The sequence below is a fragment of the Oryctolagus cuniculus genome, chromosome 14 (assembly GCF_051225735.1).
Source record: "Oryctolagus cuniculus isolate XC-2025 breed Fujian yellow rabbit chromosome 14, ASM5122573v1, whole genome shotgun sequence".
NCBI lineage: Eukaryota > Metazoa > Chordata > Mammalia > Lagomorpha > Leporidae > Oryctolagus > Oryctolagus cuniculus.
Window position 1 is genome coordinate 68,096,798 of NC_142880.1, and position 25,608 is coordinate 68,122,405.

The 25,608-nt window shown below is 36.1% G+C and overlaps 2 protein-coding genes across 3 annotated transcripts in view; one reads left to right on the plus strand and one right to left on the minus strand.

Annotated features, from left to right (window-relative positions):
• Positions 1–13,795, plus strand: part of CCDC152 (coiled-coil domain containing 152) — a 53,911-nt gene extending 40,116 nt beyond the window's left edge. The window contains exons 7-9 of one of the 2 annotated variants that reach the window (XM_051853508.3): positions 10,712–10,839; positions 12,937–13,020; positions 13,656–13,795. In XM_051853508.3, coding sequence (XP_051709468.1) covers positions 10,712–10,839; positions 12,937–13,020; positions 13,656–13,778 — 335 coding nt within the window. In that variant the 3' untranslated portion in view covers positions 13,779–13,795. Of the gene's footprint in view, positions 1–10,711; positions 10,840–12,936; positions 13,247–13,655 lie in introns of those variants that run through there. The other variant, XM_051853510.3, reaches the window with a different exon arrangement.
• An 88-nt stretch (positions 13,796–13,883) lies between these two features.
• SELENOP (selenoprotein P) lies at positions 13,884–23,621 on the minus strand. Its single transcript, NM_001199846.1, has 5 exons — positions 23,569–23,621; positions 20,004–20,221; positions 19,112–19,324; positions 16,329–16,446; positions 13,884–15,358 (listed from the first exon to the last, which is right to left on the minus strand). The coding sequence occupies exons 2-5, from the start codon at positions 20,204–20,206 to the stop codon at positions 14,741–14,743; spliced, it is 1,152 nt and encodes a 383-aa protein (NP_001186775.1). The 5' UTR covers positions 20,207–20,221; positions 23,569–23,621; the 3' UTR covers positions 13,884–14,740.
• Between the last annotated feature and the right edge of the window lie 1,987 nt (positions 23,622–25,608).

The window sequence follows — 25,608 nt, forward strand, 5'->3', positions numbered from 1 at the left end:
TACAATACCATTTCTCTATGAAAACTCTAAGCAAATTGGGTATAGAAGGTACATTTTCAAAATAATCAACACAATTTATGAAAAATCCATGCCCAGCATCCTATTGAATGGGTAAATGTCGGAAGCATTCCCACTGAGATCTGGAATCGGATAAGAATTTCCACTCTCAACATTGCTATTCAATATTGTCCTGGAAATTTTAGCCAGAGCCATTAGACAAGAAAAAGAAATGAAAAGGATACAACTGGGAAGGAGGAAATCAAACTATCCCTATTTGAAGATGACTTCATTCTATATATATGGGATCCAAAAGACTTCACTAAAAGTCTATTGGAACTCATAGAAGAGTTTGGTAAAGTACCAGGATATAAAATCAACACACAAAAATCAACAGCCTTAATGTACACAGACAATGACACGGCTGAGAAAGGACTTCTAAGATCAATCCCATTCACAATAGCTAACAAAAAAGATCAAATACTTTGGAATAAATTTAACCAAGGATGTCAAAGATCTCTACAATGAGAATTATGAAGCATTAAAGAAAGAAATAGAAGATACAAAAAAATGGAAAAATCTTCCATGTTTGTGGACTGGAGGAATCAATATCATCAAAATTTCCATGCTTTCAAAAGCAGTTTACAGATTCAATGTGATACTAATTGAGATTCCAAGGACATTCTTCTCAGATCTAGAAAAAATAATGCTAAAGTTCATATGGAAATATAGGAGACCTCAAATAGCTAAAGCAATTTTATACAACAAAAAGCTGGAGGCATCACAATACCAGATTTCAAGAAATACTACAGGGCAGTTATAATCAAAATAGCCTGGTACTGGTACAGAAACAGAAGGGTAGACCAAAGGAACAGAATATAAATGCCAGAAAACAATCCATGCATTAACAACAAACTTACCTTTGACAAAGGAGCTAAAATCAATCCCTAGAGCAATGACAGTCTATTCAACAAAAGGTGCTGGGAAAATTTGATCTCCACATGCAGTATTATGAAGCAGGACTCCTACCTTACGCAAAAATCCACTCAAAATGAATTAAATACCTAAATCTACAACCCAATACCATCAAATTATTAGAGAACATTGGGGAAACGCTGGAAGACATTGGCATAGGCAAAGAGTTCTTGGAAAAGTCCCCAGGGGCACAGGCAATCAAAGCCAAAATTGACAAATGGGATTACATCAAATTGATAATTTTCTGCACTGCAAAAGAAACACTTAGCAAAGTTAAGAAGTAACCAATTTAATGGGAGAAATTATTTGCAATCTATACAACTGATTTAAGATAAATATCCAGAATATAGAAAGAGTTCAAGAAACTCAACAACAACAAAACAACCCATTTTAGAAATGGGCAAAGGACTTAAATGACATTTTTCAAAAGAAGAAATCCAAATAGTCAACAAACACATGAAAAATGCTCAGTATCACTAGCCATCAGGGAAATGCAAATTAAAACCACAGTGAGGTTTCACCCTATCTGCATTAGAATGACTTTCATGCAGAAACCAACAAACAACAAATGCTGGCAAGGATGTGGGGAAAAAGGTACCCTAATCCACTGTTGGTGGGAATGTAAACTGGTAAAGACACTATGGAAGACAGTATGTAGAAACTTGAGAAATCTGAATATAGATCTACCATATGACCCACCATCCCACTTCTGGGAATTTACCCAAGGGAAATGAAATCAACATATGAAAGAGTTATCTGTACCTTTTTATTGCTGCTCAATTCACAATAGCTAAGACATGGTATCAACCCAAATGTTCATCAACTAAAGACTGGATAAAGAAATTATGGGACACATACACCATGGAATACTACACAGCAGTTAAAAAAAAGGAATCTTGTCATTTGCAACAAAATGGATGAAATTGGAAAACATCATACTGAGTGAAATAAGCCAGTCCTAAAGGGATAAATATCACATGTTCTTTCTGACCTGTGATAACTAGCAGAGCAACTAAAAGGCAATCTGTAGTTGTGTAATTGACACTTTGAGAAGCAATGTTTTGAACAGCCCTTGTCTTGACTGTTGAGTAACAGTTGTTGTTGTTGTTTTCATTCTATTTGTTTAACTCTTTGCTTAACATAGAGTTAATCATATGTGTATAAATTTAATTGAAAATAGATCTTAGTAAAAAAAAGTAGGAATAAGTGAGGGAGGAGGAAGAGGTATGGGAGTGTGGGTGGGATGATGGGCATGGTAGGAAGAATCACCATGTTCTTAAAAGTTGTAATTATGAACTGTATGAAGTTTGTAACTGTAAAGCTGTATAGTTCTGTACATAAAAAAAGTGATGTGAATGAAAAACTCACGAAGGAGATAAAAATCATTGAAAAGAACTAAATAGAAATTTTGGAGATGAAATCTTCAATCAATGAAATAAAAAATATGATTGAGAGCTCTAGCATCAGAAGAGGAAAGAATTTTTGAGCAGGAGGCCAAGACCTTTGAAATAACAAAATCAGACAAAAATGAAGAGAAAAGATTTTTGAAAGAATGAAGAAAGTCTGTGTGAAAAATTTGATGTCATTAAGCAATCCAATATCCATACCATAATGATGCTGAAACAAAAGAGAAGGAAAATGATATTGAGAACCTGCTAAGTGAAATAATAGTTGAAAATTTCCCAGGTCTTGAAAGAGACATGGACATCAGATACAGGAAGCTTAAGGACCCCAAAGGGATTCAGCCAAAAAAGATCTTCTCTAAGGCATATTGTAGACAAATTTCCAAGAGTTAAGGATAAGGAGAGAATCCTAAAAACAATAAGAAAAAGGCATTAAGTTGCATATAAAGGAAAACCAACTGGATTAACAACAGACTTCTCAGCAGAAATGCTACAGACCATGACAATAGAATGATATATTGAAAGTCTTAAAAGGAAAAAAAAATTACAAATGGAGGATGGTATATCCAATGAAGGTATCCTTTAAAAGTGAAGGAGAAATAAAATATTTTCCAGATAAGAAAAGAGCTGAGAGGCTGGTGCTGTGGCATAGTAGGCTAAGCCTCCCCCTGCAGTACCCCAGCATCCCATCTGGGTACCAGTTCATGTCCCAACAGCTCTCTGCTTATGGCCTAGGAAAGCAGTGGAACATAGCCCAAAAGCTTGGGACTCTGCACTCTCGTGGAAGACCCAGAAGAAGCTCCTGAGTCCTAATTTTGGATTGTCTAAGCTGTGACCTTTGTGGCCATTTGGGGAGTAAACCAGCAGATGGAAGACCTTTCTCTCTGTCTCTCCCTCCGTCTGCAACTCTACCTTACAAACAAGTAAACAAAAGGTAATTTAAAAAAAACTCTTAGAGAAGCCCCATCACCAGACCAACCTTACAGGAAATCGTGAAGGGGTCTTGCATTAGAAGTAAACATCATTAAAGCACATGATACCAACAAATTCATTAACAGAGCAGGTACAATCAGTATCCAATCAACAAAATGCAGATGTAAGTGCTTATCTATCAATACTAATCATGAATGTAAATAATTCAGTTCCCCAGCCAAAAGACTTAGGTTGACTGAAATTATTAAATACATATATAATATATATATAATATACATATATATATGCTTCCTTTAAGAAACTCACTTTACAAACAAAGATATACACAGTCTGAAAGTGAAAGGCTAGAAAAAGATAAACCAGGCAACTGGAAACCAAAAACAAGCAGGAATAGCTATCCTGTTACCAGGTAAAACAGACTTTAAATAAAAAACTATAAAAAGAGATAAAGAGAGACATTACATTTTGATAAAAGGTTTGATTCATCAAGAAGACACAACAATCATAAATATATATGTACCCAACATAAGACCATCCAGGTATATACAGCAAATACTATTACACCTAAAGGGAGAGATAGATTACAATACAATGATATTGGGTGCCTTCAATACCCTACTCTCATCAATGGACAGATCATCCAGACAGAAAATCTATAAAGATACATCAGAGTTGAAACACACTCTGGAAAAAATGAACCTAACAGACATTAATGTGGGCCATTTCACCCAACTGCTTACAGAATACACCTTCTCATCAGCACATGAAACATTTTCTAGACCGTATATTGGTTCACAAGTCAAGTCTCAGTAAATTTAAAAAGATTGAAATCATAACATGTATTTTCTCAGACCATAGAGGAATAAAAATAGAAATCAACAATAAGAGTAACAATAGAACACTCATAAATACTTAAGAATTAAACAACATACTACTGAATGATCAATGGGTCATTGAAGAAATTAAAAAGGAAATTAAAATCTTTCCTGAAATAAAATGAAAATGAAAACAAAAAATCTGAAAACCTGTGAGATACAGCAAAATCAGTATTAAGATGGAAGTTTATAGCTTTAAGTACTTACATTAAAAATGTCTCAAAAATCTAATGATGCATCTTGATGACTTAAAAAACAAAAACAAACCAAACCCAAAATCAGCAAGAGGTGAGAAATAGTAAAGATCAGCATAGAAACAAATGAAATTGAAGTTGATAAACAAAAGAGCAACAAAATAAAAGGCTGGGTTTATTTAAAAAAAAAAAAGATAAATAAAATAGATAAGCCTCTAGCCAGACTAACAAAGGAAAAAAGAGAGAAAACTCAAATAAAATTAGAGATGAAAAGAGACATTATGGGGCTGTTCCTGTGGCTCAGCGGGTGGGGCCACCACCTACAGTGTTGGCATCCCATATGGACAGTAGTTCGAGTCCCAGCTGCTCCACTTCCAGTCCAGCTCTCTGCTGAGGCCTAGGAATGTAGAAGATAGCCAGGCCTTTGGGCCCCTGCAGCCATACTGAAGACCCAGAAGAAGTTCCTGACTTCTGTTTTTGGATCAGCCCAGCTCCAGTCATTGCAGCCAGTTGGAGAGACCTCTCTCTCTCTCTCTCTCTTTCTCTCTCTCTTTCTCACTCTCTCTACCCCCCTACTCCCTACCTCTGTCCCTCACTCCCTTCCTCCCTCCTCCTCTCTGCCTCTCTGTAACTCTGCCTTTCAAATGAGTAAATAAATCTTTAAAAAAAGAAAAGAAGACATTACAACTGACACCACTGAAATATAGAGTATCATAAGAAATTACTATGAAGAACTATATGCTAATAAACTGGTAAAACTCAAAGAAATGGATAAGTTCCTGCATACATATAACCTACCATGATTAAATCAATAAGATATAGACAAGATAAACAGACCATAACAAGTGACAAGATTGAAGCAGTAATCAAGTTTTCCATCAAGGAAAACTCCAGGACCTGATGGCTTTACTACAGTTCTACAAAACATTCAAAGACAAAGCAACTCTAATACTTCTCAAACTATTGCAAAATATTGAGTGATATGGTACTCTGCCAAACTCTTTTTATGAGACCAGCATCACTTTATCCAACACTGGACAAAGACAAGACACAAAATCTATAGATCTATATCCTTAATGAACATGGATGCAAAGATTCTCAACAAAACATTAGGAAATCAAATCCAAAACCACATCAAAAAAGATCATTAATTATGATCAACTGGATTGTGAGGGCGATTCAACATTTGTGAATTAACACCATAAATCACATAAATAGAATGAAGGACAACAACCATGTGGTCATCAAAACAAATGCAGAGAAATAATTTGATAAGATTCAACACCCCTTCATGATAAAAACCCTCCACAAATTAGAGATAGAAGTAACAGATCTCAAAATTATAAAGGCTGTATATGTATGACAAACCAACACCCAATATCATAATATCATACTGAATGGGGAAAAGCTGAAAGCATTTCCCCTCAGATCTGGAGCAAGACAAGGGCACCAAAGTTGAAAAAGAGAAAATTAAATTATCCATGCTTGCAGTCTACATGATATTGTACATAGAAAAACCTAAACACTCCACCAAAAAGCTGTTAGAATTGATAAACCAGTTCAGTAAAGCTACAGATTACAAAGTAAACACACAAAAAACAGTAGTGTTTTTATACTTCAGTAATGAACTCACTGAAAGAGAAATCCCATTCATGATAGCCACAACAACAACAGCAACTATTTAGGAATAAATTTAACCAAAGAAGTAAAATATTTCTACAATGAAAATTATTACTGATGAAAGAAGTTATCTGGGACACACACACACAAAAAAAGGGAAAGATTTTTCTTTCTTATGGATAGGAAGAATCAATATCATTAAAGTGTCTGAAATATCTGAAGCAATCTACAGATTCAAAGCAATCCCTAACAAAATACCAATGACATTCTTTACTATATTAGAAAAAGCAATTCTAAAATTCATATGGAATCACAAAAGACCCAGAATAGCCAAGGCAATCCTGAGCAAGAAAAATCAAGCTGAACACACCGCAATACCTGACTTCAAAGCATACTAAAAACCTATAGTAATTTAAAGAGCATGGTACTGTCAAAGAAAAAAAGCCCTATATAAATCAATTGAACAGAACAGGAAGCCCAGAAATTAATCCAAGCACTTACAGCCAATTAATTTTTGACAAAACTGCTCAGACCATACATTGGAATAAGAATAATCTCTTCAACAAGTGGTGCTGAAGAAACTGGATGTATATGTGTAAAAGAATGAAATTAGATCTATACTTCTCACCATATACAAAAGTCAAATCAAGAGGGATCAAAGACCTAAATTTAAGACCTGAGACTAAGAAATTGCTAGAAGAAAATTTAAGCAAAACACTCCAAGACACTGAGATGAGGGACAACTTCTTGGACAAGACCTCCAAAGCACCAGCAACAAAAGCAAAACTAGACAAAGGAGATTATACAAAACTCTGAAGCTTCCGAACAGCAAAGGAAGCAATCAATAGAATGAAGAGACATCCAACAGAATGGGGGAAAACATTTGTGCTACCTATTTAACAAAGGATTATAATATCCAGAATGTATCAGCAATTTAAAAAAAAAAACTCAACAACAACAAAATCCAGTTAAGATATGGGCAACAGACCTCAATAAGACACTTCTCAAAAGATTAAATACAGGGACAGCATTGTGACATGGTGGGTAAAGCTGAACCTGCAACACTGGCATCCCATATGAGCAGTGGTTCGATTCCTGACTGCTCCACTTCTGATCTAGCTCACTGCTTTTGCTCCTGGGAAAACAGCAGAGGGTGACCCAGGTGCCTGGGGACCTGCACCCAAGTAGGAGATGCAGAAGAAGCTCCTGGTTCCTGACTTGGGCCGGTCTAGCTCTGGTCATTGCAGCCACCTGGTAGTAAACTCAAGGATGGAAGATTCTCTCTCTCTCTCTCTCTCTCTCTCTCTCTCCAACTCTACTTTTCAAATAAATAAATCTTAAAGAAGAAGAAATACAAATGGCCAACAAACATGAAAAAATGCTCAACATCACTACCCATCAGGGAAATGCAGATCCAAAGCACAGTAAGATTTTACCTCACTTCTGTCAGAATGGCTAAAATCCAAAAGACAGAGAGTAACAAATGCTTTCAATAATGTGATGGGAATGTAAATTAGTGCAGCCACAGTGGAAAAGAGGATGGAGATTTCTTTAAAAACTAGAAATATATTTACCATATGATCCAGCAATCTCAGTAACTGGGTATATACCCAAAAGACATGAACACATTGTATCGAAGAGATACTTGCACCACCATGTTTGCAGCAGCACTGTTCACAATAGCCAATACCTGGAATCAACCAAGTTGTTAAACATCATCAGATGAATGGATAAAGAAAATGGAATATTACTGAGTTATAAAAATGAAATTCTACCAGTTGCATCAAAATGGATGTAGCTGGGGGGCATCACTGAGTAAAATAGTCCAGACACAGAAAAACAAATTCAAATGCCCCATGTTCTTTCCCTTATATGTGGGAGCTAAACTTAAAAAAGAAAAAGAAATGTCTGTGTGTGTCAGTATTGCTACAAACACAGTTTTATCACTTTTTTTTGTATCTTTGTCAAACTAATGATATACTACTATAGTTTTAATAATCTGTGATTATTTTAAAATTTACTGTATATGAGTCAAATGTACATTTTTCATTTGACTACTGTTACAGTATTTGGCTATATTCCCAGTGACCTATGGTCTTTTTACTTTTCACTTGTTGAACTCTTTATTTAGTGACACATTAAGCCTTTGACTATAATATAAATTAATAATATGTTGTCTCAAAAAAGAAGAAAGGAAGGGAGGGTGTGAGGGAGGTAGGGAGGATGAGAAGAAGGAGGATGAGAAGGAAGGAAGGAACGAGGGAGGGCAGGAGGGAGGGAGGGAAGACAGAAAGAAATAAGGAAATGAAAGAAAGGGATAAGTAGAGAGGGAGGGAGGCAGAAATGAAAGTGTCATGATATCCTTAGAATTGTATCTATAGGGGTTGGCGCTGTGGCATGGCAGGTGAAAGCCACCACCTGCAGTGTTGACATCCCATATGAGCACCAGTTTGAGTCTGGCTGCTCCACTTCTGATCCAACTCTCTGCTATGGCCTGGGAAAGTGGCAGAAGATAGCCCAAGTCCTTGGGCCCCTCCACCCACATAAGAGACCGGAAGAAGCTCCTGACTCCTGTCTTGGATTGGCGCAGCTCTAGCCATTGCAGCAATCTGGAGAGTGAGCCAGCGTATGGAGGACCTCTCTCCCTATCTCTGCCTCTGTCTCTGTATCTCTGCCTTTCAGAAAAATAAATAAATCTTAAAAAAATAAGAATTGTATCTATGAACTACATTAAATCTATTCTGTTTGTATTACATGAAAATTGATGAGAATTGTGTTGTGGTAATTACCAATCATTTGATTTGACCCTGAGAATCTAATGTACTAACAAAAATTCCTTTAAAAATAAATTTAAAAAGGAAAAAATGTAAAGATCATATGAGACTTAGATAATGATAGTGACATCTGTGAAAGACAGTTGTTTCTTCATGTAGTGAAGGCTTGAAGTTGCTGTAGTCAAAAAGATTTACATTGAGAAAGAAAAACTAGAAATGAAATGGAAAAGAGAAAGGACAGTCTGGAACCTTCATCTTTCTTGAACCTCTATCAACTTTGGTGATATGGCAACTGACAGGAAGAGATAATTAATACCCTTTCCCATGGGGCTTCAAGTACTTATATCCTAAGACTCATAGAAGATGAAATTTGGTTAGAGTTTTAGAAGCTTTGAAATGGAATGCTTCTTCATAGTAGTAAGGGAATCCAGTGACCAGTGACAACTTACATGAATTGCAGTATTGCCTGGAGCTGTACATTGACCTTTAGAAGCTAATAGCTGCTAATTTGGCAAACCAGAAGATCAGCAACACCATTTGTCAACTGCAGCATGGCCTGGCATCCTACACTGACCTTCAGAAAAAATTAGTGTCTACTTTACTTTACATCCCACATCTTTTGAATATCAAGGGAATGCTGAGAGAAACATATTTCTAATTTGGTTAAGATTGTACAAAAACACCAATGATAGAGGAGTAGTAAACAGTGTTAAAGCACTGAAGATTTTTATAATGTCTGTAACAGTCATAAAATTACTAAGTTTATCAGATTCTAATAAATTAAATATTCATGATCACTAGGATAAACACTAAAGGAAGAGGAAAATAACATATGTCAAACTAAGGATAAACAGGGCATAAGGAGAGAAAAATGAGGAATGGTAATATTCAATCCAAAGGAAAGCAAATGAGAAAGGAACATGACACAAAGCCAGCAAAAAATAATAATCTTGTAGATATAAACCAAAACAAATCAGTAAATGCATTAGATAAAACTTGATTACATGTTCCAATTAAAAGACAAACATTGTCATATTTGATAAAAAATTAAAATCTTCTAATATGCTGCTTTCAGAAGACATCCCTAAAATATAAAGATAATGAAATACTTAAAGCAAAAGATGAAGAGGAACATACCATGCAAATTCATTTCCTATCTTTTTGTTGCAAAAAGATTCAACAAATAAATGCCAGACACTATGACTAGGGCTAGATTCTGTGACTTCTTTAGTTGTAAGACTAAAGAATTAAGAAGTGACTAAAGGTTTTTGAAAAAGTGATGACCATATTTAGAAGCATGATTTAGGAATAATGACCTGGCAATAGTGGGACAGAGTACAGACTGGTGATAGAGACTGGCCATAGAGTCCAAGTGAGGAAAAATGAGGCCTGAAACTAAGTAAGTAGTAGAATAGTTGTGCATGGGATTTGTGGACTAATTGACTCTTCTCTTTAAAAATCAAAGATGTCCTTGTCCTCCCATCCTATATGGCATGATGTCTTTAACAGAAATAAAGAAGATTAGAGAAAATTGGATGAAGCATAAAAATATGACATGGATATGAGAGAGGTCTGATGACATAAAAGTGTACAACAGGAGCATTATTTTACTCTGGTGTTAATAGTAGTCAAGGCCCTGTGTGCCTAGAAACCCAGGCTTGTGTCACTCTTAAAACACTTAATCTTCTTATTTTCTAGGTCTTGGCTATTTTAGAGTAAAATCTAGTTAATTCATACAAAAGTACTTGGTAAGTGACCACTGTGTTTCAACCATTATTCAGAGTATTGTCAAAAATACATAAAAGCTACCCTAACCATAAATAAATTCTAAAATATATTTTATTTTAAAAATTTACTTTCTTGTAAATTTTAAAATACTAAAACTACAGGTGTATAATATTTGTAAAATGTTAACTGAATTCTATTTTTGTTTTATTTAGTTGAATTAAATGAAGAAAAGTACAATGAACTAATAAAGAAAAAGGAGATGGAAATTTCAGAGTTAAAAGTAAAATTAGAAACTCAAGAAAAGAGAAAACAAAATGAAATAATCAAACTACACCTGGAGGTAGGTGTTTAAGAATCTGCTAAACTTAAGGAATCATTCCTTATTATAAAACATACTTCAAGTATTTTTATCACAATTAGACACATTTCAGGACTAGAAACAGTTCTTTACACAAGCTCATTCTCTATCAAATACCATGCTCAAGCACCATCCACCAGCTACGCTGCCTTTCAGCACTTAACCTGAAGGTGGGACTCTTCACTTGCTCAAAAGGTCTTGCTTTCCAGCGATGTTGCTGCTTCTGGACAAGGGGACAGATAACTGAGGGGTTACCTGCTTCTTACAGCCATTCCCTGCAGGCTTCTTAAGACTACCATTCCAGGAGAAATTGTAGAAACTTGGAAAGCCAACTAGAAATTCCTCCTGTTTTGTTTGGGATAAAAAAGACAAATTTCTCCCTAATAAATTCCTAGGGGAAAATATATATATATTGTAGGAGCCAACACTGAGGCACAGCAGGTTAAAGCCATGGCCTGCAGTGCCACAAGCATGCCATATAGGCACAAGTTCAAGTCCCAGGTGCTCCACTTCTAATCCAACTTCCTACTAATATGCCTGGGAAAGTAACAGAGGATGGCACAAATCCTTGAGACCCTGCACCCATATGGAAATCCAGAAGAAGCTCCTGGATCCTGGCTTCAGCCTGGCCCAACCCCGGCCATTGCAGCCCTTTGGGGAGTGAACCAATAGATGGAAGATCTCTCTCACTCTCTGTGTCTGTCTGTCTCTACTTCTTTCTCTGTAACTTTGCCTTTCAAGTAAATAAATAAATCATCATAAAAAATTGTAGAGGCAAGCACACCAGATTCCTAAAATAACATTTTAAAAGAATTTTGAATAGGGTATCTTAAAGGAACTTCAAATAAGGTATCTTGCAGGCCAAAACTCCACTCTGCTCTAAAGCATTTTTAGTTATTTCAGTTGACGTCAGACTCTCAGAGATATTGATATTTTGACAAGAAAACTGTCCTTAAATTTTTTTCTATATTCTACCCATCTTCCTTTCCATACTTCTTCGCATTGTTTCCCCAAACTTAAACTCCCACCTTAATTTCTGTTGTATAAATTTGCGAGTCTTAAGTTAGTTACTTACTATTCATTTTCTCAAAACTCTGATACCTCTGGAGTGTTTGGTGAGAAACCATGTGTAATCATTAGGTAGAAAGGAAATTTATGTTAGCTTTAGAGGCTCTTTGCTGTTACTGCTACTGTTGCTTACTTCTGACCAAGTATACCCACAAACTACTGACAAGGCTGAAATATGATAGGTCTTATTTCTGATCTACCACCAATTTCCAATCCACTAGCTGGGAATTTGTATTTTCTTTGCCATCTGGTCTCTGTCACTAGACTATCCCAAGCCTGTTATTTGATTGGTATTCAAAATTCTGTTGGTTGTCTTCATCATAACTACACATTTCTCGCCCCAAACCAAAACACAGTGTCACTGAGAGTTTGTTGTTATTGTTTATCAAAGAGACTCAATAAAACAAATCTAAAGAGAAGTATAATAAAATGCTGCACAAAAGAAATTTTAGAAGAAATTCAGAAATTTTAATACTGATTCAGCTAAATTTGAACCAGCAAGAATTTAAACTAAATCAACAAAATCATATCCAACTCTATCACTAAGTCTCAATGTTTCTACAAAAGTATATATGAATTTTTTTCCAATAATTGTTAATGGAACTGTATTTTCTTTGCAGAAGTATGCTGAAGATAATGTAAAAATATTTTTATTCATCTTTAAGCTAAACTAGATTCTCAACCCTGGCAGGCTGATGGGGTCATCTGATGTTTTAGGTAAAAGATGGTGCTAGCCGTACCCTAGAATCTGAAGTGGTGCCCAAGCACTTGGTACTTTTTTAAAAAGTTCCCCAGATAATTTTAATATCCAACAGAGTCAAATTTGTTGGAATATTTTTTGCTTTTTAAAATTGTTTCTTAATGAAATATTTTTTCATAATGTTGTATAGACAATGTATGTAAATTACAGATTATATGTTGGATATCATGAATTATATTTATTTTATGGACATGCTTGTTTCTAATTGTTTTACTAGAATGTTCTTAATAACTTTTTTAAACTTGTTTCAGTTCAATGCCAAACTAGCAAAAGTTCAGACTAAATCAAAATCATATCCAGATGCTACTGTTTTGCCACAGAGTATCTACAGAAGGGTATGTGAGTTTTCTTCCATGACTGTTGCTTAAGAAAATAATTTTCTTAATATGTTTCTATAAAAAATTATCTAGGCTGGCGCCGCGGCTCAATAGGCTAATCCTCCACCTAGCGGTGCCGGCACACCGGGTTCTAGTCCTGGTCGGGGCACCGGATTCTGTCCCGGTTGCCCCTCTTCCAGGCCAGCTCTCTGCTGTGGCCCCGGAGTGCAGTGGAGGATGGCCCAAGTGCTTGGGCCCTGCACCCCATGGGAGACCAGGAGAAACACCTGGCTCCTGCCTTCGGATCAGCGCAGTGGGCCGGCCGCAGCACACCAGCCATGGCGGTCACTGGAGGGTGAACCAACGGCAAAATGAAGACCTTTCTCTCTGTCTCTCTCACTATCCACTCTGCCTGTCAAAAAAAATTATCTAATATTTATTAACAACATATTTCACGGTGTTTTTTGTATCCTTATACCAGCTTTACCCCTCTCCCACAATAAGTAACACAAAGCTGAAATTATAGATCTTTCAAAGGTATATTTTTAAAAACAAGCTTAACCAGAGTATATTTTTATTGTTGTTTTGTTGGTATTTTTACTTGACCTCATTATTTCTGAATTGCAATAACACACTTTTTCTGCTTCATTTAGAAGCTTCAACATCTTCAAGATGAAAAAAACAAAGAGATTGCAGGTCTTCGTAACACCATTCGTGATTTAGAGCAACGCCTTTCTGTTGGCAAAGATTCTCACCTTAAGCGTAGACGATTTTGAGTATAGCAGCAAATTCATTAGTTGCTATTTAAGTTCTTTAAAAACAATTGAAAAAGTCACGTATATTTTAGTTGTAAGCATACTGCCTAAATAATAAATAAGAGACAGCTTTAAACTTTTTTATTGAGTTTATTAAGACAAACCTGTATGGTATCCAAATGTGAACTGCATTCTCACTTAGTAGTATTATCCATAAAGAAATTCAGGTTCATAGGGTTTAGTTTACCTGTTAAACCATCATTAATATGGAGATACTCTGAGCAGCCTAAAGATAGACAACATTCTTTTCTCTCTCCCCTTATATCTTTCAAGACAGACACTAAAAATTCAGAAGAGTGTGATGCAATGTTAGATAAAGAGGAAGATACAAAGGCTTTATTCATATGGGAAAGTAAAAATCAAGATATGAGTCTTAGCTATAAAGAGATAAATGCATATTTAAAATGTAGAGACATATGCTTTTTAGAAGAATATTCATATGTTAAGTGTTTCTGAGTCTTAAAAAAAAAACAGAATCTATTTCTTTCCTTAAAGACTTAATCAGCTAAACTGTAAGATTACAAAGATAATGTTTTTGAGAGATAAGTAAAGAAAAAATGGAAAACATGTCTTTGTTGTTCCTTCTCCATTCTAAATTACTAATTATCCAACAGAAACCCCTAGGTCATAGTTTACGTTTCTGTTATCATTAATGCAAGTAGAATGCTGGAAAAAGAAAAAGAAAGACATATTAACCAAAAGCTGCAATCACCTTTCAGTTGCCCCATTATAAAAATATTTTTGGTTCAAAATTTCTGTAATGTGTAATTCAATGTTTGGAAGCCAATCTATTCCATTTCTCCATGTTTGCACGAATCCAATTCTAGTTTTGTTTCACTAATTAGGTAGCTTGTAAAAATTCTGGAAATGAAATTGCATCGAGACTGACTTTAGAGAGAACTCCAATATCTTATTTTAAATATTTAGTTTGAAGGTCATTTTCACTTTTTTGCCAAATTATTTCAGCTTCAATTAGTGCTGGCTTCTGTGGGCTTGAGCTGCTGACTTGTCTGTCAGGCAGCAGGAGGCAAACGTCACTGACAAGATTCAATGACGTTCTCCTCTGCCAGAAGTCCCTGTCAGCTACATAATGATGGGAGGTTTTCTCTACACCGTCAGGTGACTGCAGACCCTGTGTTTTCAAATATCAGATGTCGACAATGGCAGCAACAGCTACTTGGAGCTAGCTCTGACTTTTTGAGCATCTTACACCGTAACTGATTTAAACATCCCCTCTGTCAGAGCTTCTTTCGTACAAGTGAAAGCTGCAAACTTTCACTTTCGGGCATATCTCAGCTCTCCTGGTTCCCCTGCCTATGTTGGTCCCTGTGCTTATGATGGTGATGAAGGCCTGAAGGAGGGAGATGAAGAGGAGCATCTGGTGTTCCTGGGTGCTGCTTCTCTGAAAGTTCACTGCTGTCAAGATGCTGGTGCCCGTGCTTGTGATGATGCGTGTGATGGTGATGTGGCCGCAGAGCCTCACTTACTTTTTCCACAGTAGCCAGAGACACATTTTTACAAAAGCTTTCATCTTCTGGAGTCTGGAAGAAATTTATAGTTCATTTATTAAGTTTATACATTTAGCGGGAATGTAAGAAAGATAATTTGTAAAGGTCACATGTAAGAAACTTCTGCTAATTAAATTGGACAAAGTTGACTTTGCTTTTCTAGCATCATGTTAATGGAAGAGAAATGAAGTTTTAGTCTCAACATCTACACCTTTCATTAAATACTTAAGGAGAAAGTCAGACTATTGTATTTATACCTGCAGAAACAAAAGTAGGTAAATTGGCTAAAAGAACTTAGATCACAGTGAAGTCACCCAATATCAGATCCTAAAAATCACTTGACTACATGGAACCTTTCACATCTCTTGGTGGTAATGAAAATATATTGTTTATATTGATTTTTACTTTCTAAAGCCCTGCTAGATAAATGCAGGAATATACACCTTTTAAAATTGTGTTTTTCTTATTTTTTAATGTAAGGAGAACAGATTTCATGTGTTTCATAGACACAATTATAAGAAGATAACCATACTCCTCTCCCTCCCTCTCTTAAACCCCCTTCCTTTCTTTTTTCTTTAATTTTTCCAATAACCTAATTTCAATTTACTTTATAATCACAAGCTTAATGCACTATAACCATAATGTTCAACAAGTAAAACATAGAAAGACCACTGTTCTATGGGAGTATAGACAAGGATTAAAAACAATAACCAAATCATAAGATGTCAGTTTCATTCTTATACATTTTTTGTATACCACATATCAGAAAAAACATGATTTTTGGTATTGGCTTACTATACCAAGTATAATGGTCTCCAGTTGCATGCATTTTGTTGCAAAGTGTATTATATAACAAAATTTACATAACTATAAAATTATTGTTTTTTTCTCTTTAGAACATCATCAAGAAATTCATTAGCTAATTGATCATAAAATGAACTTATTTAGATAGCTCTTAAATATGTCCCTTTTTTCCCCCACTAAAAATAATTAAGAAAAGTACCATGAGAGAGCAGTTTCCACATGTTTCTTCACAGTAAGCAATCTTAATAGCTTCTTCTACATATGGGAAAGTTAGAAAGGAATAAGGCAAAGCAAGATGGTATACAAGACGGCCACATCTAACAAAAAGGAAAAATACAATATTATTACATTATGTTCCATATTATTATCCTACTCATGCATGGTTTGAGATAGGCATTATAGGTATAATGGTCTTTTTTTTTTTTTTTTTTTTTTTTGACAGGCAGAGTGGATAGTGAGAGAGAGAGACAGAGAGAAAGGTCTTCCTTTTGCCATTGGTTCACCCTCCAATGGCCGATCCGAAGGCAGGAAATAACAAAGTACCAATTAAGAATGTTTATAACAGCAGATAATGTATGCATTTGTATACATTGTATTTTCTCTCAAAATATGAATGTTTTATTTGTTCATGGGATCAAAATCAGTTTCATGCAGATTATACTTAAATGATTAACATAGTTTAAGGTACAGAAATCCAGACATGGGGATGGCATTTTGGCACAGTGGTTTAAGCCTCCACATGTGATGCCAGCATTCCATATCAGAGGGCCAATTCCAGTGCTGGCTGCTTTACCTACAGTCCAGCTCCCTAGTAATGCATCTGGGAAGGCAGTGGAACGTGGCCCACGTATTTATCTCCCTGCCATTCACATGGGAGACCCAAATGGAGATCTGGGCTCCTGCTTCTGTCTGGCTCAGCCCCAGCTGTCTGTGTCATCTGGGGGTGAACCAGTGAATGGACAATCTGTGTATTTTCCTCTCTCTCTGTCACTCAGCCTTTCAATTAAGTAAATAAATGATTTTTTTTAATCCAGATATAAGGGCCAGCATTTTGGCACATTTGGTAAAGCCATTGCCTGTGATACTGGCATCCCATATAGGTGCTGCCATTTCTTGTCCTGGGTCCTCCACTTCTGATCTAGCTCATTGCCAATGGCCTGGTAAAAGCAGCAGAAGATGGCCCAAGTGTTTGGGCCCCTGCCACCCAAGTGAGAGACCCAGATGAAGCTCCTGGCTTCTGCCTTCAACCTGGCACAGCCCTGGCCATTGCAGCCATCTGGGGAGTGAACCAGCAGAAGAAAGATAACTTTTTTCTTTCTGCCTTTCCCTCTCTCTCTCTCTCCATAACTCTGACTTTCAAATGAGTGAATGAATGAATGAATGGATAAATAAATAAATAAATAAATATCTACCAAAAAAATCCAGGTGCATAACCTTTAAGTTACTAATTAATTAGGAAAAAAACAAGCATGGTCTGCAAACCATGGTTATTTATATGAAAAAATAGTTAAAATTGAATATACTATACAAATTGATTCTTCTTTTTATTTAGCCAGAATGCCAATTTATAGGGAAAAAATGTTTCAGCTATTTTCCTTATTTCCTTACTGGAATAGCAGGCCTTGCTTTCAAGAAAGTCATTTCAAAAATATTAAAACCAAACACTCTAATGGGCTTATTTTGAAAATGAGTAATTGATAATAAAATAAGAGTAAATGTCTTATTTTAAATCACTTGCTCTTAAATGCAAAGCAATAAGGAATCAAGTGAGGATGCAAAAATCTCTAGGAGTGGTAACGGGGAAGTAACTTGAAATAGTGATCATGGAGGCTGGAACTGTGGCATAGCAGATAAAGCCACCACCTGCAGTACCAGCATCCCATATGGATGCCAGTTCGAGTTCCAGCTGCTCCTCTTCTGATCCAGCTCTCTACTATCACCTGGGAAAGCAGTAAAAGATGGCCCAAGTCCTTGGGCCCTTGCACCCACATGGGAGACCCAGAAGAAGCTCCTGGCTCCTGGCTTCAGATCAGCCCAGCTCCAGCTGTCGTGGCCATTTAGGGAATGAACCAGCAGATGGAAGACCGAGTCTCTCTGTCTCTTTGTCTCTCTCTCTCTCTCTCTTTCTCTCTCTCTCTCTCTCTGCTTCTGCCTCTCTGTAACTCACACATTCAAATAAACAAATCTTAAAAAAAAAAAAAAAAAGGTGATTGTGAAGACAAGATAAGTACTATGAAGATCTAGAATCCAAAGTTTGATTGATGCAAACTGGAATTTGTGATAAAAATAAGTAGTACTTCACTGCCACACAATTTTATAATGAGTTAATTTCAGCAAGCCTACCACACTTGATGGTGTTTGTGATATCCTATTGATATTAGATGATGACTGGCACAGGGTGATGAAGATTTTGAATTAATTGCCCCAGTGGGTGGCTACATCTACTTCTAAGAAGTTTGCTTTATATAATTTACACAAAGGTTAAATAGAAGCAACTTTTAGAAAAAGCTACATCGGTCCAGATTTGAATAACTGAATTTGAGATGTTGGTGAAAGTGTCTGTGAAGTAGACATAATGAAGTGGAATTCAGCCACTGTGTTTGAACTTTGTATATATGTTTGGGATCCTCAGAATATAGGTTGTAATTGTAGTCAAGGAATAGATGAGATTATATGGGCAGAATGTACAGAGTGTGAAAAGAAGGAAACCCAAGTAGTCCTGAATAACACAACCATGTACAGAATAAGCCAAAGAAAATGTAAGAAGAACAAGAAAGAAGAGGTGGATGGAAAGGATAAAGAGGTGGAGGAGGAGAGATATGGGGGAAAGCAGTAGAGCATGAGAGGGTTTCAAAAACAAGTAGTTTTCACTTCTAAATGTTAAATAGGTTATATGAGATGAGGACCAAAATATGGCATTGTATTTAATTTTAAAGAAGATTGCTATTTGGAGTGTGTGTGTGTGTATGTGTGTATACACACCTGTCATATATGAGAAAGTCATCTTTGGATCCTTTTAAGAGAGTCCAGACATCTGTTTGATTTTCTTCTTGTTGATAGACAAGAATATGGTGAGAAACCTTATTTTTAAGATGTATGTATTTTAATTGAGAATCGATTCCTTGATGATTAATGACAACATACGAAATATTAGAATAGCCTTCTTTTTCCAGTTTTACTCGTAGCTCTTCCAATCTAAAATATTTGGGGGAAAATACATAAAATTAATATTTATTAAATAAATATATAATATAAAAATACATAAAATTAATTATTTCATTAGTGGTTTCTTCTCTCTTCTTTCTCATTCTGTTGTTTTCTACATGAAACTCTCCTTATTTTTGACTGACCCAATTTCTTATAATGTGTGCTTAGTTAAAACCTTATGCTAAATGCTTGCACAAACTGGCTCACTTAGTCTTCCAATAAACCATATAAAGTATATGAGTTTTTAAAATTCATCTTATACACAGAATTTTACTCAATGAATAGTTGGCGAAGAACCTGACATGTTTTATAAATGTACATATTTGTTAAATGACCCAGTACATTTTATAGTCAGTCTAGTGTTCATTCTACTCTTCTCATTATATTGAAGGGCATTTTCATTACAAAAGTATATATATTTAGTAGGGCATTATAATACAGGTCCACAAACAAAAACTTTCAATAACCCAAAGAAAGTCATTGTAAACATTTTAATGCATATCCTCCTACTCTTCTCCTTTTAATATATCCTATGCAAACACAATTTTTTTCAAAAATGCAATTTAAGAAGTGCACTGTTTCTGTTTTTATCTTATTTAACTATTTATGTAATGCATTTAATGACTTTACCCTAAATATATCCTAAACCACAACAAGATTATCTTACCTGGATGCCTGCAGAATGCACAGGTATCAGCTAGCTTGAAGAAGAGCAACCACAGTTACTGAACCAAAGGAATTCAGCATTGGATCTTGTTCTGCTATGCTCCAAGATGGTGGTTGCTTACATATTGAGCTTGGGATATGGCTCTCTGTTCCTCCCCAGGGGAGAAGACAGAGAGCCAGGGCAAGCCCCAGGCTTTTCCACATTGCTGGGATTGTGTCCTGTGAAAGAGAAAATCTGTAGTCTTCTTCATCATTGACTTCATAGTCATAACTATGAATTGCTATAAATCCATCAAATATAATTCTTTTTCCTGTAAATACCTAGCCCACTGGTTCTGTCTTAAGCTCATCTATTTTGTTGGACTCATTTCCCATTGTGATAAGCCTGTCTGCACTAAATCATCCTATAAAGGGGACAGTATCAGCTTGAAGCAAGTGAATTGTCAAAGCAGCTCAACTATCTGGTTTGGCAAGATATTCTTAGTTAAGCATGCTATGGAAATCTGCCTGATCAGGCAGCCAGGCTCTTCCTTAGAAACACATGTATTGAAAAGTGCTCAGACCATAACTTTTATAGCCAAGTACCATTTTGCACACACAATCTGATTTTTGTTTGTGATGCAACAAGTTCTGACTGCTTCTTTCTATCTTCTACTGATCCAAAAAAGGAGAGAGAAAGTAGGGGATTTTGCACTGAAATCAAAAATGCCGGAATAGAAAGAACTCAGGAAGAATGGAGGGAGCAATGAGGACAGTTTATCAGTGTGAATGTGGCTCAGGTTGGGCCCTTAGCTCTTCAGGTTCAAACCTTCTATATTTATAAATGTCTTGGGTTTTGTTTCTTTTATGCCTCAAAGTCTAGCTATCAAATTATCAAAGGATTTGAATCTCAACAGATACAAAACAGCCTGCCAGATATTACTACTACCCCCGAAATAAATATGACAAAGGATGGGAAAACCTGATGAAGGAGAAATAGCACAAGCCATTGCCCTTTGCGCCATCTAAGATTCACTGAAATCTACACTCACTCAGTCTACTTATTGGCTGCCATTACTTTCAGAAAGTTTCTGGAACTAAACAGCACATTCTTGGATAGAAAGATAAGCCTTCTCTGTAGGTCAGTTAAAATGTTAAGAGCTAGCTCTCTCAACAGAGAAATACACGCACACACACACACACACAGAGAGAGAGAGAGAGAGAGAGAGAGAGAGAAGTAAATTGTAGGGAGGTGAAAAAAAGGACACACCCAGCAGAAATGAGCAAAACAAAATCCACACAGGTAATTCAAGCCCATTTTGATATAGAGAAATCAGAAGAAAATTCCAAAACTGGGAAGGGAAGTTAGTACATTTTCAGCACTAATGTGAGATTTGAGAAAAACAAAAAGTTAAAGCATTTTTGGATGGGAGGACAGTTAATGATAAGTTAGCTACAGTGAGCCAAGTATTTAAAAGCAAGCAGAACAGCAAGAAATTAACTGATCTACTCTCTAATGCACAGATACAGATAGAATTTTTTTAAACCTCATTATCCTTTTTTATTTAAAACCTCAAAATCCCAGTTCAGATGGGATATCTTAGTAAGATACAAACTAAAGAAAGAGGGAGAGAGAGGATAAATTAAATTACTGTTGAGGTCATTCCAACTATTAATTCATTAAAACTATAATATTTAACAAGGGAAGACATGGACTAAATCTAGGAAATTTCTTTGGAATAAGATTAATATTGATAATTGTACTTATTATAGTTATCACTTATTGAGCATTTATAGAACCATATGCAGGTGGCACCATGCACATTTATGTGTCATGTCAGTTCTTAAAAATACTATGTGAATACTACTCCTTTTGCAGTTGAAAAAATTATGGCTAAAAGAGAGTTAGGCATTTTATCTATGATTGCATCGGAAGTAAGTCACAAGAGAGACTGGATTCAAACCAGTTCTCTCAAATCTAATACATGACCCTTTAGCTTCTGCAGTATATTGATAGTTTTTAGTTAAATCATCTTGGAATAATTATAGCAGCCATGTTTCTTTTTATTATGCTCTAAGATGATAAAGAGAACAACAAAACTCAAGCTGTTCTCTTTTCTTAATAGTATGACTATATTTTTCCCTGTTTTATTTTTAACCATAAATTCATTAGTTAGAGAGCTTTCAGCATAAAATCACCACTGGGTAGTCTCATGTCATCGAGCACACAGTTTAAAATAGCTCAGTGGGGAATATAAAGATAAGACTATTTCCCTCATTTGGTTTTTGATGAAAAAGTAAGCCATCAGCAGAGGGCATTACATTAAACATTTCACACTTCCTGATTTTTCCTGTCATTATAAATAATAGGCTATTCATTTTCATTTTCTTAAAATCATTTTACACAATAATTTCATTATGGCTATCAGATAAATAAAAATAATGAGAATAAATAGTAAAATTGAATTTACTATAAGCTGATACAATAAAAACCAGAAATTAAAATTTACATCTCAGTAATAAATTTGTTTTCCGCATTTAAATTACAAAATCTAGATTTGTTGTCCACCTACAGAGCTACATTTGTTTAAAAGTTCCCATTAAAAGATAGAACATACAGAAACTTTTTCCTTCTGTTCCACCTAACTTCAGACCAGCATCTTAAAGTCCCTCAGTCACCAGAAAGCTTCCATTCTCCACTCTGCATTTAATCACAGAGCACCTGATTGTGACAAGGATTCTAACTTCTTTAAAAATGACCATTTCTGCAGTGTGGGATGAACTTGCTCTCTCCCACTTGACTCTTTTATGTTTCTTTCTTTTTTTTTTTTTTGTTTTTTTTTTTAAACTTTTATTTAATGAATATAAATTTCCAAAGTACGATTTATGGATTACAATGGCTTCCCCCCCATACCGTCCCTCCCACCCACAACCCTCCCCTTTCCCACTCCCTCTACCCTTCCATTCACATCAAGATTCATTTTCGATTATCTTAATATACAGAAGATCAGCTTAGTATACATTAAGTATGGATTTCAACAGTTTGCTCCCACACAGAAACATAAAGTGAAAATAATAGATGATTTTTTTTTAAATGATGATGAAATCAGAGCAGACCTATTGTCATGTTTACTTTGAAACCACTCACCATATCCCTGGACATTTCAATAGCACTTTTCAGTCTCTGCTTTTCAAATCCTATTTTTTCCCCTGGCTGCTCCCACTCTGCATCTCAGGAGAACATATTTAAATTTGAGCATGTAATAGTGTCTGTATAATAGCACAGGATTTTTGGAAAATAAAAGTGCTAGATTTCCCTAGCTCCCCTTGCTCGGTGTGCAGAAGGCAGGGGAGAAATCAAGTAGGAACTCAGCTGTGGCCAGAGAGAACTTTACCCACCACACCCGCGGTCAGGCATTTTTGTTCCTCTTTTATTATTATTATTATTATTTTGTTCTTCATATTGTTAATTTTTTTCCTTTACTCACTTTTCTAAATATAATCTATGTGAGATAAATAACCAGATTCAAAATATTTACCCAATCTTAAAGAAATCAAGTATTGCAAAACACAGGTCTCCTACTTACACAATCCCTTCCCAGGCCTGCTTCCTTTCTCTCTGCTTGGCTTGGGCAGCTCCACAAAGCCACAAGAGGCTCTGGTATTTATAGTCCTGTTGTTTACTCACCCCTCAGTTGGAGTCCAAAGTTCAGTGTTCACTCTTGCAGTGACCTTGCACGCAGAGCAAGCCCTGAACTGATTATGATTATTTTGAACTTAAAGAGGCAAGTGCCACTATGCATGAAGTGGAAGGGAAAGTTTGACAATTACTCGTTTATTTCCTTGTCCTTTTCAGTCACCCCAGTATCCAAGATTTAATGGTACAGTCCGGGGCGGGAGGAAGAGCTGAGAGAAAAGAGGGCCTCCAAGTCATGTTCTTTTCTAAACCATAACAGAGAAACATTTACTGAGCCAGCGATTTCGCTACTGCTTTGGGGGGGAGGGGGGGGATTGTGGGTTTTTCTTTTTCTGTTTTTGCTTTGGGGTGAGGAAGTGGTAGCCTAACCCAGCTGCCTGAACTTTTAGGAAAGTCACCTGCTGTTTCAAATTGTTCTGGTTTCCTGCTGTTACAGAACTGTGTGGAATGGAATCTCACAGAACCACTGCTCTTTTCTGTTTAAGGAAAGGAAATAAGACAATAGGCCTCCTGTCTAAGGGAAACCAGGCTTAATTTTTATGTCACCAATGTTCTACTCCCTGGAAGACCTATGTATTCCAGAGGGTCATAAGATTTAATGTAAAATTTTTACAAATATTAAGTATCCCTACAAATAAAAGTTAGTGGTGGTTTTTGAACATAGAAAGGGTACAAATTTTTAAATACACAAATAAAGTCAAAAATGCTTGCTACTTCAGAAAGAGGTAAATTCCTCCCAGTAAACCTTGCAAGTCAGCATACCTACATTAAGTGGGGTGAGGAGCAACATGTAGGGCTCCTCAGTCTCCCTCAACTCTTGGCCTTTACCAGCTCTCATTCTTTGTCCTGATGGAAAAATCAAAGAATGCTTTAACTGCTCTGTGACCACATCAGCTGCAGGTTTTTTCTAGAAGGCTTGAGCCCAAGCTGGGCCTTGGACATTCCCAGGCACTGACAAAGGTGTTTGGCTTGTTGAAAGAAACTGGTCCTGGCCCTGAGCCAACATTCCTTACACCTTCTTATAAATTCCCTGCCCTTACACCGTTATTGCAAACTTAGCCAGGAACATGTCGTTTCTCCTGCAGTCTATCCCTAGGATACACTGCAACATCCTAATCAATGCTCTGTACTACGCGATCTGGCATTTAAGTGCCTCTTTCTTTGCCTCATCTCAGGATGGTTTGGGGCAGTCCTTTGTGGGGGCTATCCTGCCACTGCTGTAGGGGTGACTCCTGCCACAATTCTTAGAACAAAACACAATGATAAATGATGTCATTCTTGGATAGTGATGATTTTCAAGTAAGCTTTGCTCTTAGTATCAAAGCATTTTATTCAAACAAACACCTATTGATTGCTAAGCGCTGGATCCATTGTACAAGATACAAGAAATACAAAGAGGCTCAGATATTGTCCTTCCATTAAAGAAATTTCACATCAAATTAGAAGGTTCATGTTTGAAAATCAAATTCTGTTTACTTGCACTAAGCAGTAGATATCAGCCTCTTTGGGCCTCAGGTCCCTTTGAAAATCCAGTTTTCTCCACAGAAAAAAATATGCATGACATATATTTTCTCCTTATTTATTTTTATTAATACAAAGAGAACAGATTTCATGTAGTTCATAGATACAGTTCTGAAAAGATAACCATACCTCCCTCCCTTCATTTCTCCCTCCCTCAATCCACTTCTTTCCTTCCTTTCTTTGTACCTTTAATTTTTGCAAAGAATCTCATACAAAATCTCTGTTCAAAACAGCAAGTCCCCAGTAGTTAATTTCCTTGACAAATTCAAATAATCACATTAGTCTGGCTGCAGTAGGAAAGCAAGTATTTCACTGTCTCCTCCTTCTTTTGCATGTGGCTTAGCGGATGCCTCCTACCCCAAAAAGATTCCCTCCAAGTATGCTTCTGGCTCCAAAGAAAGTAGCTAAG